The 15,437-nt window shown below is 38.8% G+C and overlaps 1 protein-coding gene across 4 annotated transcripts in view; it reads left to right on the forward strand.

Annotated features, from left to right (window-relative positions):
* Window positions 1-267: 267 nt before the first annotated feature.
* pde9aa (phosphodiesterase 9aa) overlaps window positions 268-15,437 on the forward strand; it is a 41,886-nt gene continuing 26,716 nt past the window's right edge. For 3 of the 4 annotated variants that reach the window (XM_018696582.2, XM_018696583.2, XM_051073290.1), the window contains exons 1-5: window positions 268-612; window positions 6,189-6,259; window positions 8,263-8,340; window positions 12,152-12,195; window positions 15,210-15,264. In XM_018696582.2, the coding sequence (XP_018552098.1) occupies window positions 550-612; window positions 6,189-6,259; window positions 8,263-8,340; window positions 12,152-12,195; window positions 15,210-15,264 (311 nt within the window). In that variant the 5' untranslated portion in view covers window positions 268-549. The remainder of the gene's footprint in view (window positions 613-6,188; window positions 6,260-8,262; window positions 8,341-12,151; window positions 12,196-15,209; window positions 15,265-15,437) is intronic. The other variant, XM_018696581.2, reaches the window with a different exon arrangement.

Here is a 15,437-nt window from a genome sequence, read left to right on the forward strand (position 1 = left end):
ATCAGTCTGATTGAGTCATCCCTTGGTGCAACCAGGCCAGAGCGTGGGAGCTGAGTGACATTAAAACCTCTGAACTGTCTCTGATTGGTGGAAACGGAGACGTTACAACTGTTCTCCCTAAGGGATTGCATTCAAAAACTAAGACCAAGTATTATCTGTGTAGCCTAACTGCACCGCTTTGTCTAAGTCTGTTGGTGGATGTGTATTTGTATATGTGTGTGTGAGAGAGCGTGCTTGTAAGTGAACGCGCGCAGACCTCGTGAGATGTAGAGTGATTGAGGGAGGCGGGGACGCGCGTAGACAGGCTTTATGAGATGCGGTCAGTTTGCGAGGTGACAGAGCGGGCAGAGACCAGGAGAAACAGTCGAAAAAAGAAAAAGAGAGAGTTTATATCGATGTGTTTGACAGACAGACAGGCGGACGAGATGTTTTCGGACCGCTGACCCACCTTACACCCTCGGTTTGTTTAACGGTGGTGGGAGCAGGATCGGAGCCCCCAGCAGGAACCACATAGCCACACACTGACTCCGGGGAGAGGAGAGGGGGACCATGGGCTCTGCTTCGTCCTCGTACCGGGTCATTTACTTGGATGTGGACGGCAGGATTCAGAAGGTACGAAACATAATGCCTGAAAAATAAGACAAAAACAGAAGAAAAAACTCTACGTCAGATATAGGCTATACCTTCATTGAAAGAGGTCAAACTGAGTTTAAAGTTATTGAACTCCACAATGACCAGTATTGAATAGATGTTGCTGCTGGGTGAATGTGGTGGGGGGATTGAGATTAGTGTCAACAGGACACTTACAAGGTGTGTATGAATTAAAAAGAAAAAATGGGATGTGGTAAGTTTTATTTATCATCATCTCAGGACTAAATGGGGTCAACTAGCCAAAAGAGTACTGTTTGTAATATTGAGATGCTCCAGAGGAGAGAAACAAACATATGGAGAGAGATCTGAGGCTTCCTTGCGTTCATTAATCATCACAGGTAGCATCAGGTCTGCCTTTATTGTTGTGTCCTATCTATAACTCACAATAATAAATTAGTAAATTATACACAAACACTGGTATGGCCTTTAGTCTAAGTGTTGTTGTGTCTGTTTATCACAGTGAAGGTAATAATACTGAGTACTTTATCGGCTAAAAATAGTGCACATAAGTAGAGAGGCCATAGTTATGATGATGTGTATGAATCATCACCATTCACTGTAACCTTGCCATTAAGGAGTGTTTCCAACTTCTGTGTGTGTGTTTCAGATGCAGAGAGACATAGATTTGTAAGTGTGTGTGTGAAATGAAGACTGTTAAAACTGAAGTAAATTATTATCAATCACAAAGCTCTGCAGTCTTCTAATGAACTAATGGAGCAGAAACTACTCCGCTTTATTTAACATCCAAACAAACTGCTTTATTCTAACACCACTGGTCCATATGAGGACTACAGAGCTGTGCATAATAACCTATACCCTGACAACTTTAATAATAATTAAACTTTAAATTAATAATTAAATTATCGAGGCAGTGCAATTTATTAATCCAACAAATTATATGAGAATTATAAGATGGAACTTTCAGGTTACAATCTGGGAGCTATTGTTTTTATACTTCAGAGTCTTCTTTTTTGTTGGTTGTTAATGGTTTTATAATAAATCTTGCAGATATTAAGGAAACACATAAATGTTGCTGCAAGGTAGCTGAAATAAAATGTATGCAGACTACATTTGTGTAAGCAACTGATGACCTGTCACCTGCAGATTCAGTAAGACTGGTAACCCTTGATTAAATGACAGCAGTATTATGTGACAGTGTATCTAAACTGAACTCAATTAAATCAAAGAGTTTCACAGCATATTATATATGCAGTATTAACTTGCTGCCTGCTCTTCTGTGTTGCAGACAGCTTACCATGGTATGGGTTAAATTTGTGTGTAATTAAATTTTTAAGTTTAAGTAATTTTAATTTTTTAAAGTGTTATCTCATAATGGAGCAAAATGTTACAAACTCAATGTAATGTTTTGGAATTAAATCAAGTTTACAGCTAACTCTCGAGTTCTGTAACACCTGTCAAGATTGACATGTACTTAAGTAAATCCTGGAACATCAAAATTTAGGGAGCATTGTGAGTAGATTGGGTTAAATGTTTTGTGGACTTGCAGTTGATTATAACTAGGAAAAAGTAATAGTAATAGTAGATGACATTTTAGGTTAGAGAGTAAACCAAGTGATTTAAACCACTGTTTAGACCAAAAAAAAAAAAAAAAAAAAAAGAAAAAAAAGAAAACTTGAACTGTAATGTGCAAAATTTCTCCATGTTCTTTTCAACTGACTTCATTCATCCTTCCATTTAACCATCCACCATTTCGGAACCCTGTTATCCTATTCAGGCTCACAGAGTGATCAAGATCAATTTGAAGGAATGCCTAAATCACTGTCAACCTCAACCACAAGAACCAAAATCCAACCAGAACATCAAGATTTATTGCGATCTGAACCACGCCTGCCACAATAAAATTGAAAACATGAATCCTTGGCTTTTAGCAAGACAGAACAAAAATTCCCTAGCCAGCATATGCACACTAAAATCCCAAAATGTAATGTCTACACACACACACATCGAAAACACACCTCATATTGAGGGGTCATTGTTACTCATAGACAGTCAAGGGCAGTATAAACTTCAGTATATTTGTCCCATAACTATTGAAATGCTGAGAGCTTTCACTGCCCATCTCCAGACTGGAGTATTGAGGTGGGGAATGAAGCCAATGCACTGTTTACTTTGACAAACCAAAAGAGGAGGAATTGCAGCTCATAAAAGGCCATATAATGAGTTTTATGCCTCACTGGCACTTGCATTTATGGCATTGTATCTTCTCTATGGAGTTCACAGAGTGTGTATCTGTCCGCTGCACAAAACACATGTCATTTCCTCATGCAGACAATTTCCCAATCTGGGAAAATAAGCAACAGAGTTAGAGGATTAGCACATGTCTACAGTTAAATGTGTGTCAGACAGGGACAAATAGACAGAACAGAAATGTAAGAGATTCAATTTCTTATGAAACATTTTATGTACAGTAATGTTCAGAGAGGAGAGAACATCTTAGTTTTCATTTAGAATGTCTTTTATTAATCGTTACATATCTGAATGTTCTGGTCTTATGTGTGTGTGTTTTTCTTTGAACTGTGTATTTGATGCCTCGCCACCAGACAAATCTTCTGTATTGACTGTCAATGATATTGAGCTGTTTGTTTTGTAGGATCATTGGTCACTTGTTGCTAGGCTGGAAATGCTTAGATGAGCTCCTGCACAAGCTGCATAACAGACATGACCACTTAGATTTAGATTTAGGTTTTAACATTAGATTAGTTTTATTTCAGGGTTACAGATTGAATGTTAAATGCAGTAATATGTCTATAAAATGATGATGGATTGGTACAGTAATCTAAATTGTCAGTGGTTAATCCGCATATACAAATGTATGTTCAGAGGCCTGTTTCCCAGTTCTTTATTTATGTTAAATAATTACAAATCTGTTTCATATTCAGCTAAATGAACAGCCGCCTGTACTGCAAAGCCATGTTATTACTACACTATTAGATCTGCTTTTGTTCCCTGCAATCATTGTAAATTTTTTTTGGTCTCAAATCCTCATTCAGACTAATCAAATTCTGCCTAATGTTCCTTGTTCGCGTGATCAGGTTTGAATATTTAATCTTTTTTATTTGCATAATAATGGCTAGCAGGAGTGGGATCATCATCCTGGGTGATGTATGCAACAGCAGCAGCAGGGGATCATTTAGAACATGGGGTTTGTAATTGAAATCAGTCACAACATCTTGAAACAAGAACATAAATTTGTTTAGCAATGGCTAATACTGTCCATTCATCCATTGTCTATACTGGTCTTGGGGGGTTGGTACCAATCCCAGCAATCCCAGAGGTGGGATAAACCCACAGGGGTGCTGGAGCCTATCCCAGCTGACATTGGGCAAGAGGCGGGGTACACCCTGTACAGGGTCGCAGGGTCAACATATACAGACAAACAACCACTCACATTCACACCTAGAGGCAATTTAGTCATCAGTTAACCTGCATGTTTGGAGAGGAAGTGAGAGTATCCAGAGAGAACTCACATAGGCACAAGAAGAACATAAGTAGACAAATCACTTTCCGTCAAATTAAATATACATAAACTGCATTCATTTAAAATGAGGACTGAGACCAGAAAAGTTCTTTAAAAACAAGGACTTATAGGTATCAAATGAAGGATGCTGACATCTGACAGGAGCAATGTCTCACATATGGTAAACTTAGCTCAATAAAATGTCCAAAGTCGAGCTGCAGTAATTAGTAAGTTGATTAATTGATCAACAGAAAATGAATCTGCAATTATTTTGATAATTGATTAAGTGAAAATAATAATTAATTGGAGCCCTGATGGTAACTATCTGCTTCTTCATGTAGTTTTAACTATACTGACAACAGAGAGTGCTGTAAATTCTATTTTTTCAGAAACCACAGTCAGATTTGGTTCAATTGTCGAGACCACATAAATCTCAAATCTTGTTGGATGTGTTTTTCTTTCTTTTTTGCCTAACAGCATTGATTTAGATGTGTATGTGTAGTGTGAAATTCAAGTAATCAAACACTAAAAGAAAACAAAAGTAACCTTATCCATTGTGTTTCTGACCAGAGATAAAAACTGATGTATGTGTGTGATGAAGTACAGCTCTCTGTCAGCTTACCTCCATCAGGCCGTCTCTTCCACCTGTGACAGGCTGCCAGTGCCAGACCACTCGCTTAAGTGCTATTAGACCTCTCTCTTCCTCTGCAATCATCCTCCTCCTGAACAGCACTCGTTAAACTCGCCCTCTCCCCTTGCCTCTGCTTACACTGCTAAGCCTCCTCATGTCATCTCCCACTGCGACTTGGCTGTTTGTGGTCTATGATGCCATCACATGCAAATGCCTTCTTTATCTATGTCGGTCATCCCTCTTTATGTGTTGCGACATGACACAAATCATTTATAATGTTCAATGACAACACTTGTTTATGAAGAAGAAGTTGTGGTAGGAGGAGAAGTTAGGAAAAACACAAAATATTTACCGCTGCTATGCTGCAATGTGCAGGTTTTCTCATCAGAAGAAGAGCCTTAAGCGTGGGAAGCCTCCACGTTCAGACTCAAGAGTTTCTCCCCAGTGGCTGATTGCTCCACTTTCACATTACTCTGGTCAGGGGAGGAAGGAGACCCAAAATATCTGGCTGCCGTTTAATTAGTATTGAAACATGTTATTAACATCTGCACAGGTAGAAAAAATAACTGATTTTAAATGTACTGCAAATTAAATTTGTGTTCACTAATAATACTCTTCCACCCATCGTTTTACAGATTTTGTATATATTTTGCACAAAAGAATAAGCCAGACTAAGGACTAGAGCCATGCCTAGACATCAGAAAATACAGTTTTGAATTGATGAAAATGCCTGTCTTACATCACTCAAAAATAATCTAATTAGAAACAAGGGTAGTGTCAAGGAAAGACCATATTGTCACCTAATTAAAAGCCTTTTTTTCATTGTACGGGGGCCAAACTGCATTAGGATATTTGTGACTCTTGACCTGATATATCTTATTACTCTGTGCCATAAGGTTCTGTTGTTGTTCAGAAACACTGATATTAAAACACATCAGTGAGCCACACTGCTGCACTTGGTGTCCTTTCATTACCTTGAGCACTTAATCCTACATATGCTATCCTGCTGCCCAGAAGTATTCACTCACAGTAAATGTCAATTAATCTGCTGCTGAAAATAGTCCTCAACAAATGCACCATTTTCTGTCCCTGTCTGAGGAACATTTGATAAAAAGGTGATTTTTATGAAAAAAGAAATAGAATTATTGACAAACGTTGCAGTTATCTTAAATTACTTTGAAAGAGTAACGTTAAGTGATGTGTTCTTCTTGGTGACTGCTTCATGAAGCTAATTATTAAATGTACTTAGAAATAAACCTTAGATGACTTGACCAAAACATCAACTTACTGTGTAGAAATGATTAAAAGTTCCATCATGTTATTAGTATTATAGTTTTGTCAGTTGCAGGTCTGTTGGGTCATCGAAAATATAAATATAATATATAAAGTATGTCCTTGTCTTGTGTGATTATGTGTGTTCTCCTTCAGGTGGTCTTCAGTAGGTTCTGTAGCCCATGTGACATCAAGGAACTGTTCTGTACAGCCCTGGGTGTGCCAAGGTAAAACACACACACATACATCCTTGTACACCTATCTTTGTGGGGACCCGTCATTGATATAATGCATTCCCTAGCCCCTCACCCTCCTTAAGTGCTACAACTGAATGCCTAACCCTAAGTCTCAACCCTCAATCAACCATTTACACTTGTGAGGTCCTGCATTTTGGTCCTCAGAAAGCTGTTGGACCCCCACAAAGTATGGTGGGCTTCTGGTTTTTGGATCCACAAATATAATAAAACAAGCTCACACATACACACACATTCATACCTCATCAGCTGTGTTCATTCTCTGTTAACTTTAGTAGTTTGCAAATAGTGTAGTGAGACTTACCTTCCATAGGACTACTGCTCCTGTTTCACTTGAAGTCACTGATGCTTTTTGATAGCTTTAAAAACACTTGATGACAAACATCTTAGCTCGTTTTCACATTTAAAAAATACATTCAGTTTCTCTTCATTCTTGCATATTTATGCTTTTCACAAGTACACCACTAATAAGAATTTAGTCCTCATTCATTTGTTCCCCCATTGGCGTCTGTGTAGGTGTTGTGTTGGGCAGTAAAGCATTACAATGTGATTACTTTAGTAATGAGCAGATATATATATATAATGAGCAGATAGATATAATATATAAGTGTAATTACAGCTCTGTTACATTTGGGGATTGGCTTGTTTGCTGTCTTACTGGGAGTTGGATGGAGGGTTGATTTTAATTTTGTGTGGTCTGTTCTTGGCTGATGTGTCCCTAAGCTTCTGAGGTCAGTGAAGACTTAATGTATGACCTCAGCATTGATCCTGCTACTGAACAAATAAAGTTAGTTTTTCTGGATAACATTTGTCATGTTTTTTTAAATAGTATTTGTGCTCTATAAGTATAAGGTGGAGAGTAGTGTTTGGGCTCTTTCCATACACTCCTAATGCAAAATAAATTGGTCTCAACACTTTCGGTAACATGGGAGCAAAGATAACAAAGCAGAATCTGACAAGCTGAGGAAACAGAGACTCCTTAAGTCCATCTGAGGTCTAATAAGAAGCACGTCAATTGTCTAATTTAGGTCAGATCAGATATTATCAAAACTAATTCCCACCAATTTGAACCGTACTTTGTGTCAAGTTAACAAATGTTAGCGTGATTACAGGCTAAACTAAGATGGTGACCATGGCAGCTGACTGCTAGCATGGATGTGGTCTAAACAGACCACACATCCATCCATTATCTATACTGCTTGTGGGGGGGCTGAAGCCAGTCCCAGCTGACATTAGGTAAGAAGCAAGGTACACCCTGGTCAGATCAGACCACATGTGTGAAAAGCAAATGTACCCCAACAAACCGTTTCTCTTTGTTGTATCTCATGTTATTAACTTCTCAAAAATTTTTACAGCCTGCACACTCTGGTATTTGGTTTCTGACAAATTATTGATAAATAGTTGTTCAACCTTAAAAAGTAAAAAAAAAAAAAAGTTTATTTGTGTATTCATTTTACTGTATACCTCTTTTACCACACTCTTATACACAACAAAAAAAACTTTATCCACCCACACTTCAGTATTCACTTTCCCTCTCTAACCATATTATACCTTTTGTTACCCTTACCTAGTCTTATGCTTACTGGCTCTTCTAAGAAGTATGTCTGTTTTTTCATGACCTACAAGTTCTTGCAAAACTTGCAAACTTTGTAACTTCTGATAACTAGAAGAGGAATTCATCTTTTTTTGTGGGCAGTCAGCATCTTCCACAAGTGTTCTGCTCAAGGATGTATCATCTGATGTTTGCTCTGATAGAAGATTGTAACTGGACCTTTTGGTTCTCTATCCAACCTTTGTATGCCTGCAAAATGTCCCTGTGTTTTTTTCCTGTGATATGTTTATGCTGAACAGAGGTCTTTGATTCCTCTGAATAGTTTTTGATGGGCATGTCAGTTAGATTATTTAAAAGACACCTTCATGATGCCTCACAGGTGACTTCCAGTAAAACTTTAACATGTGTTTTTGTCTTCATGCAGGAACACTAATCTGTCCCTGCTGGATTCTTCTGGAGCCATGGTGTCCATCGACCCCACCATGCCGCACAACACAGAGAGGTATTGGAAAACATATACCACTGATTAACTGACAAAAGATTTGTTTGGTACACTAGCTAGCTGTTTGATTGAAAGCCTGTCCCCCTGGAGCCTATCCCAGCTGACATTGGGTGAGAGGCGGGGTACACCTTGGACAGAATGCCAGTCCATTGCAGGGCTGACATAAACAGACAAACAACCATTCACACTCACTTTCACACCTATGGGCAATTTAGAGTCACCAGTAATTGAGTTTATCTGGAGCCTTTTCATTCACAAGTGATCACAATAACAGCCATGTCAGAGTAGAAAGTCCTATCAGAATTAAAACTGGTCCATCTTTTACACTTTTTTTCCATCTATGAACACCACTGTGTACCAGTAGTGACTATCTTTGTTTCTAGAACATGCTCATACCTCTATTATATTGAAACAACGTGTTGAATTAAGTGCTGATGGAATCACTTAATTAAATTTAGTTACAGCATTATTAGATAGACATCTGGTAAGGACATTCTGCCTAAAGGCATTTAGTTCAGTAATAAGAAGGTTTGGTAATTGAGGTAATTAGATAGGGGTCTGATAAAAGTAGATTCTGTGGGAGAACTATTAGATGTTTAGTTTCAATGCCATAAGCCAGAACAAGGTTGAGGATTAAGTTAAAACAGTGAGTGGCTTTATTTTCACACAAAGAGAAGCCAATAGAGTCCAGTAATAAGATAAATGCAGAGCTAAGGCTATCATTGTTGACATCAACATGAATTTTAAAATCACATACTATAATTACTTTATCTGTGCTAAAGACTAAGCTTGATAAAAAACTCAGAGAACTCACGTGAAAAAGAGTATGGGCCAAGGGTATGGTACACTTTGAATTGAACAGACTAATTGTACAATTGTTATAACAGAGTTGAGATTTAGGGTTGATTAATAAACTGGAGTCGAAAATGGCTGCAACTCCACCTCCTTGGCCGGTGCCTTGAAGAATGTGAGTATTAACATAACATGGACTTGGACAGGACAGTTTATTCCACCATTGTATTATTGTTCATTTAGATGCTTTTCTGGGATTCAGGGAACCAGCAACTGACAAACGTCATTAGGAAAAAGATTTGCAGCCGGTGTTTTGTAGTTGGTGTTTCCCACAGAGTGGATTCCTGGCAATGTGCTCATTTCTGATTTCCTGCTAGAGCAGTAATAATTTATGGATGACTGTAAATACTGTAAGTATTGTCAGTTGTCACCTGTGTCTGATACCTCTGCCAACAGTGTCAAAAACATTCTAGGACAGAGAACCACAAATAGAAGCTGTGACATTTATTTTTGTTTCAAACAGTTTGACAGAATATACTGAATGTGCTAGTCCTGGTCAAATAAATGCCTGTCTACAAATAATGTTTAAAGGGTATTTTACTAGGAGGCACACTAAACATTTACCATGCGCTTAACTTTAAGAAGTGCAGCTTGTCAGAGTTGAGCTACTGATTTACCTGTTAAGCAGCAGTCAAGACAAAAAGAAAGGTGATACCAAAATGTATTGCTCGTGTGAGAACAATTTGCTTTCATTCTCTACAAAGCTCACTTTTTTAAAGAGATCAGTGCTGTCTGTGATTCTCCTCCTAATGCAAATTAACTATAATTACATCCTCATTACAATCTAGCATCAAATTGGTGTTGTGAAAAAGGTTTATAGAGGCCTTGAGTCATGAGAAGACTATTTGTATCACTTAAAATGTGATTTACATTTCACAAGTGTAATTATTTAGTTTGTCAAGCCCATTATAGCTGGTAACAGATTGAAATACAAAATTAAATAAAAATGCAAATGAAATGCATTTTGGGATGTAGAGGTGCAGAATGCATTAATACTGTCCCATACAGTAACACAACATAGCATACAGTAACATAACATGGCATACAGTAACATAGCATGAAGTAACATATGGTAAACATTTATATAACATAACTAAGCATGCAGTAACAGCACACAGTAATATAACATGGCTTACAGTAACTTAACATGACATCCATTGACATAAAATATCATTCTGTAGCATAACATAACATACTGTAATGTAATATGGTGTACAGTCATATAAGGGGTGGTGGGGGTAATGTTGTGGTTGGGAGACAGAGAAGGCTGTGGTTGGAGTTGTGAACATACTCAATTTATATTAATTGTTGACTCCAGAGGGATAGGTTCAAGAGAACAGCCTGTGGAGGACCATGCAGATGAAAACATGAGACAGCATGACCTCTGCTGTCTCTGTGGCAGAGGAAAGTTCAGGCAGAGGAACAAAATGCACCATCTTAGAGAAACAGTTGATAATTGTGGCAAATACTGACACCTGCCACCTTTGGAGGGGAGCAAAACAGTGACAACATCCAGGGAGATGTGGAAACATGGTCATTGCAGCGGTGGGAGTGGGTGAACCGACTCAGAAAGCTGTTGATAGGAAGTCTTACTTTGGGCACAAACAAGACAGACAGAGATGAACCTTCCAGCATTCACTCCAGAGAAGGCCACCAAAAACACTGTCTTGTTGTTCTTATACTTCTTTCTTGTCCACTTGGAGTCCACTTGGACGCGGCTGCAGACGGCATCCAGTTTGACATTCCTGGAGCCAAGGTGATAAGACAGGGTAAAACTGAAACCATTAAAAAACATCGGCCATTGCTTGATTGCAATCCCCCATTGCTGACGTCACAATTCTCTCAGCTGAGACAACTTCTTGAAACAAGGCACAAGAAAGAGAGTCCTGGTGGAATTAACTCCTCTCAGCCATCACAAACAGTTGATCTTCCAACAGTCACTGGAGAACCTGCCAGACATCCTGAACATTCTCTCTTTCATCCTTGGAAAACATAACAATGTCATCCACATATAGAAAAACATAATGACTCAGCATGTCATGCAGTACGTTATTCGACCAGGGCTTGAAACACATCTGGCCAAAATGGCATCCTCAGAGTCCTCAGTTCCCCGTATTTTTACAACGGTGGTGATTAATGCAAAGTTACAAAGTCATGAAGGTAGAAAAGCCACATTTATGGGTTGAAATACATGAATTACCCTTTAATCATACTACATTTCTTCAAATGTATCGTCTTCCTTTTGTTACATATTAGTTTCAGGGGTCTTGTTTTCTTTGACATCTTTGACATCAAATGTGAAATTTATGAGACATCCAACAGGTGTATGCTAGTTGACTTCCCTCTGTAGATCATATGTTACTGTTCAAATGTGTGCAGCTAATCTCCCTACTGCACAAAGAGATTAGTTCTGATTGGATCTCTTCTCAAATCACCTCCGCCTCTTCTAGTTGCCCTTCCTAACATTTTTTGTTTTGATGTACGAAAGTGCCAATATATTTTATCATATGATAGAAATTATTTGTCGAGGTAATTAACACTGAACTCATGCCAAATGTTACTTAAAACATACAGTCTAAAACCTGAAGTTACTTTGTATCACACTTCAACCTAAATGATGATAGCCTGGGTCACACTCCACTCCCAAGGTCATGGACAATACATTTACACACTGATTAGGGAGGACACTTAAATTAATTGGTATGTGTCTGTGTGTATAGGCTTGTGGGTATGTTTGCTAGCTAAGGGTAAAATCTGAAACATTTTATTTGACAAACTAAATGTTGGTAATCTTCCTTGTAAACAAGGTATGAGAATGTGTGTTTGTCTTCCAACTTGACTACATAAGTGGAGGGAAGAATACAGTCATAAGTCTGCTTAGTGGATGGATGTGGGACTTCATGCCACCTCTGCTCTCAAAACTAATCTGTGCCTCTGTGTGTGTCCTGTTTTATTGAAGGTCACCATATCGAGTGGTGCCTATGACTGGAGGACAACTTGCTGGTGAGTTCCAAAACACACTCAGCTAAGGCCTTTAAATGACATAGAGTAGTAGAATGAAGGTACAGCACATGAGTTCGTAGACAACACAGACAGAAGTTTAATTGTTATGGACACAAGGTCAACGTAGGAATAAATAATCAAACTCTCCAGAACAAAAATGAGTCAATTCTATAGAGCAAAACTTCATCTCTACATTGGATTTTTGACTGTTACTTTTATCATGAAAGTAAGATGAAAAGAGCAATGCTGATCAATAGACTCTGAAACCTCCATACCCAAACTAGTGTTTTCCTCCCTCTTTTTCTCTCTCTGTAAGGTCTTTATCATAAATCACACCACATTCCAAACTTGGTTGGGAACTAGAATTTCCTCATTTTAAACATGCCTGAAATCATATAAAATAACAAATCTGACAGTCTCTGTTAGACTAATGCTGAGATATTCAGTGTAAGATTTAATCCAATATCTGTTATGGAACCATACTGCCATCCAAGCTTAGAAACTGTTTATTTTTTGTCTTATTATTTAAGCACTGTTATTATATTAAGGATTTGTGATTGCTATGTTGAGATATGATTGATGTTTGTATTGTTTCTTTCCTGTCATTAATAGCACTGTTAAGTTTCATATATCGTCTTGTTTAATATTTTAACTGGTTATGGTGGAAGGTGAATATGCAATTTGTGTGCATAAACTCCAAATTAAATGAATTAGAGTCTAATAAGAAAAGTCATCCTTACTTCTAACTGAGACAAAGAGAGAAGGTTGGCAGAGACCACTGTTATTGTCCCGTCAAATGTGACATAATTCCTGAGGCATAAAACGGTATGGTTTTCCTTGAGTTACGGCTTTTAGCCACAGAACTTTCCTTGCTATTTGCTTTGAGCTTTTTTGCACTTTATTTCTGTTGTTTTGTCCTTGTGTCTTTGTTTAGCCACATGCTCTTCAAGTAACATTTCTGTGCCTACACGCGCAAGTGGTTTCCCCTGTTTTACTAGCGAAGGTCAACAAGTTCAGCCAGAAGAACATAGATGCCTGTATATACTTTTATAACTTCATTTTAGTATTACCACTTTTTTGAAGTTTTCAGCAGTTTTTTATCGTCAAGGTTATCCAGCTAAAGTACTGTAATTACTACTGTAATTGCACTTATTTCATTATCAACCCACCCAAAAGTGACAGAGGCTGCACCTCTGCCAAGAGTGTCTAACCAAGGGCTCAATAGAGGAGAGTTTCCAACCACCAAAAGTAAACAGCTGAGACATGCTGGTAGAATTGTTGCCTGGCAACCACACAACGGCTTAGGGAGCATCAGTCACAAGTCTGCCATGGGGATGTTGCCAGTGTTCCCTCTAAGCTGCGCGCCTGCACATTCGTGCACTGCTCCCGCTTTCTCCGCACACAGCAAAACTATGTAGCGCATAAAATTACAGTGTGCGACAGTGTGCATGTCTGATGTTGCTCACGGTGGTCCAAGGAATTCTCAGGGAGTTTGTGTGTATGCTCAGACACATTAAAAATTAGGGGGAACATTGGACATTGCCAACTTCAGACATCACTGCTCTGGGTTCTGACCAAGGAAGTCTCCAGCTATGACAACATAGCTCAAGTAGGCTAAAACAAAGGGGACAGTGAACCAGGGGGCAGCCTGGGGGTAGGATCTTGTTGAAGGAACAACAGAAGTCTGAGAACAGAGGCGGATCCCCTAAGGAGACTGAGCAAGAGAGTGATGGCAAAGGCGCGTCCCCTCTGGAGGCTGGGCAGGAGGGAGATGGCAAAGGTGGGACATCTCAGGAAGCAGAGCAGGAGGGCGATGGCAAAGACGGGTCCCAAGCCGAACAGGAGTTGGCTGAGCTGCTGACATGAGATGAGAGACAGCAGTTGCCCAGAACCTCAGCTGGAGAACTGGACCATGTGTCAGCTGCATTGCCGACTATAGGTCTGCACCAAGTGTTGGTCAGACTACTGACTAGAGATCTGGAGCTGATGTCAGCCAGACCACTGATGGTAGACAAGTCGGAGCAATGTCTAGAATGGGAAATATTTGTCACTTAAGAGATTTGGGTGAACAGACCCTTTAAACTTCAGGCAGATCATAAACTCCCTGTGTGTGGGCATCTGCTAGGTTTTCTCTTGGCTAATTTTGCACAATGTCCCTCATAATGAGTAAGCATTCTATTTTTTTACCCAGTAAAGCTCATTAAACCTTTTTATGTTTGGAACCATTTCAAACAAACTTGTTGAAATAATTCAGCATGTTTTATCTGTTGCCTAAGACCTGTTGAATGCACTCTTTGTCCATCAGAGAGTGACAATCCAGTCTGCTTAGTCACTCCAGCTGAATTGGCTTAATTAATCACAGAAAGGAATTTCTTAACACTGTTGTAGTCTGCACTGAACTGTGACCCCTGCATGAAAGGTGGAATGTCAGCAACATAATGTACAAACTCCTACCAACCGACAATACTTTTTTTTTTTTTTTTTTTTTTACAATTTCTCCTAGCTGTTACTTTATTGGCCCACTGGTTTGAACTTTGCCCACAACATTGGAGCTTTTAGCCAATGGCAGGACTTTGTTTGTGTGTCCAGCCTGTTCCCAGTGTGTGGGAAGAGGAATCAGAAGTGGCTCGTTAACACATCAAGCTGTCAGCTGGTTCCTATTCACTTCAAATGCTTGGTCACCGATGGTGAGACCAGAGGGATGGGGCACATTTTATTTATCTTCTCTCCTCACTTTTCTGGCTGTGCCATCTGTTGCTTTGACCATCTGATGCTATATGATTGGCTTACATATCCTCTGTGTCTACTCATTTCTGTGTATGTGTTTATGAAAGAGAATGTGAGTGAGTGTGTTGATCATGATTACCGATGTACATCACTTCTAGCTGCTATTGCATTTACAATGACATATTTTGCCTCATTAGTTTCAAGCTATTTACCATAGACAACTCTTTGTGTGTATATATATATATATATGAGTATGTATAACAGTTCCTCACTTGTTCTTCCCTCAGATAAAGAGGAACTCTTTCAGAATGTACTGACGCAAGTAGCAGAACAGTTTTCAAGGTAAGCAAATGGCTGAATATTCACACAGCAACACTTAACTCACTGTTACTTCATTATACTGTAGCTACTGTTTTATATGGAGATATTACCTGTGCATATGTTTTCTGTTTAATATATGAATAACTATAAATAATTTCTTTAGCTGCTGTTGCTCTCTTTTAGATTTCTTCCTT

The sequence above is a fragment of the Lates calcarifer genome, linkage group LG1 (genome assembly GCF_001640805.2).
Source record: "Lates calcarifer isolate ASB-BC8 linkage group LG1, TLL_Latcal_v3, whole genome shotgun sequence".
Taxonomy (NCBI): Eukaryota; Metazoa; Chordata; class Actinopteri; family Centropomidae; genus Lates; species Lates calcarifer.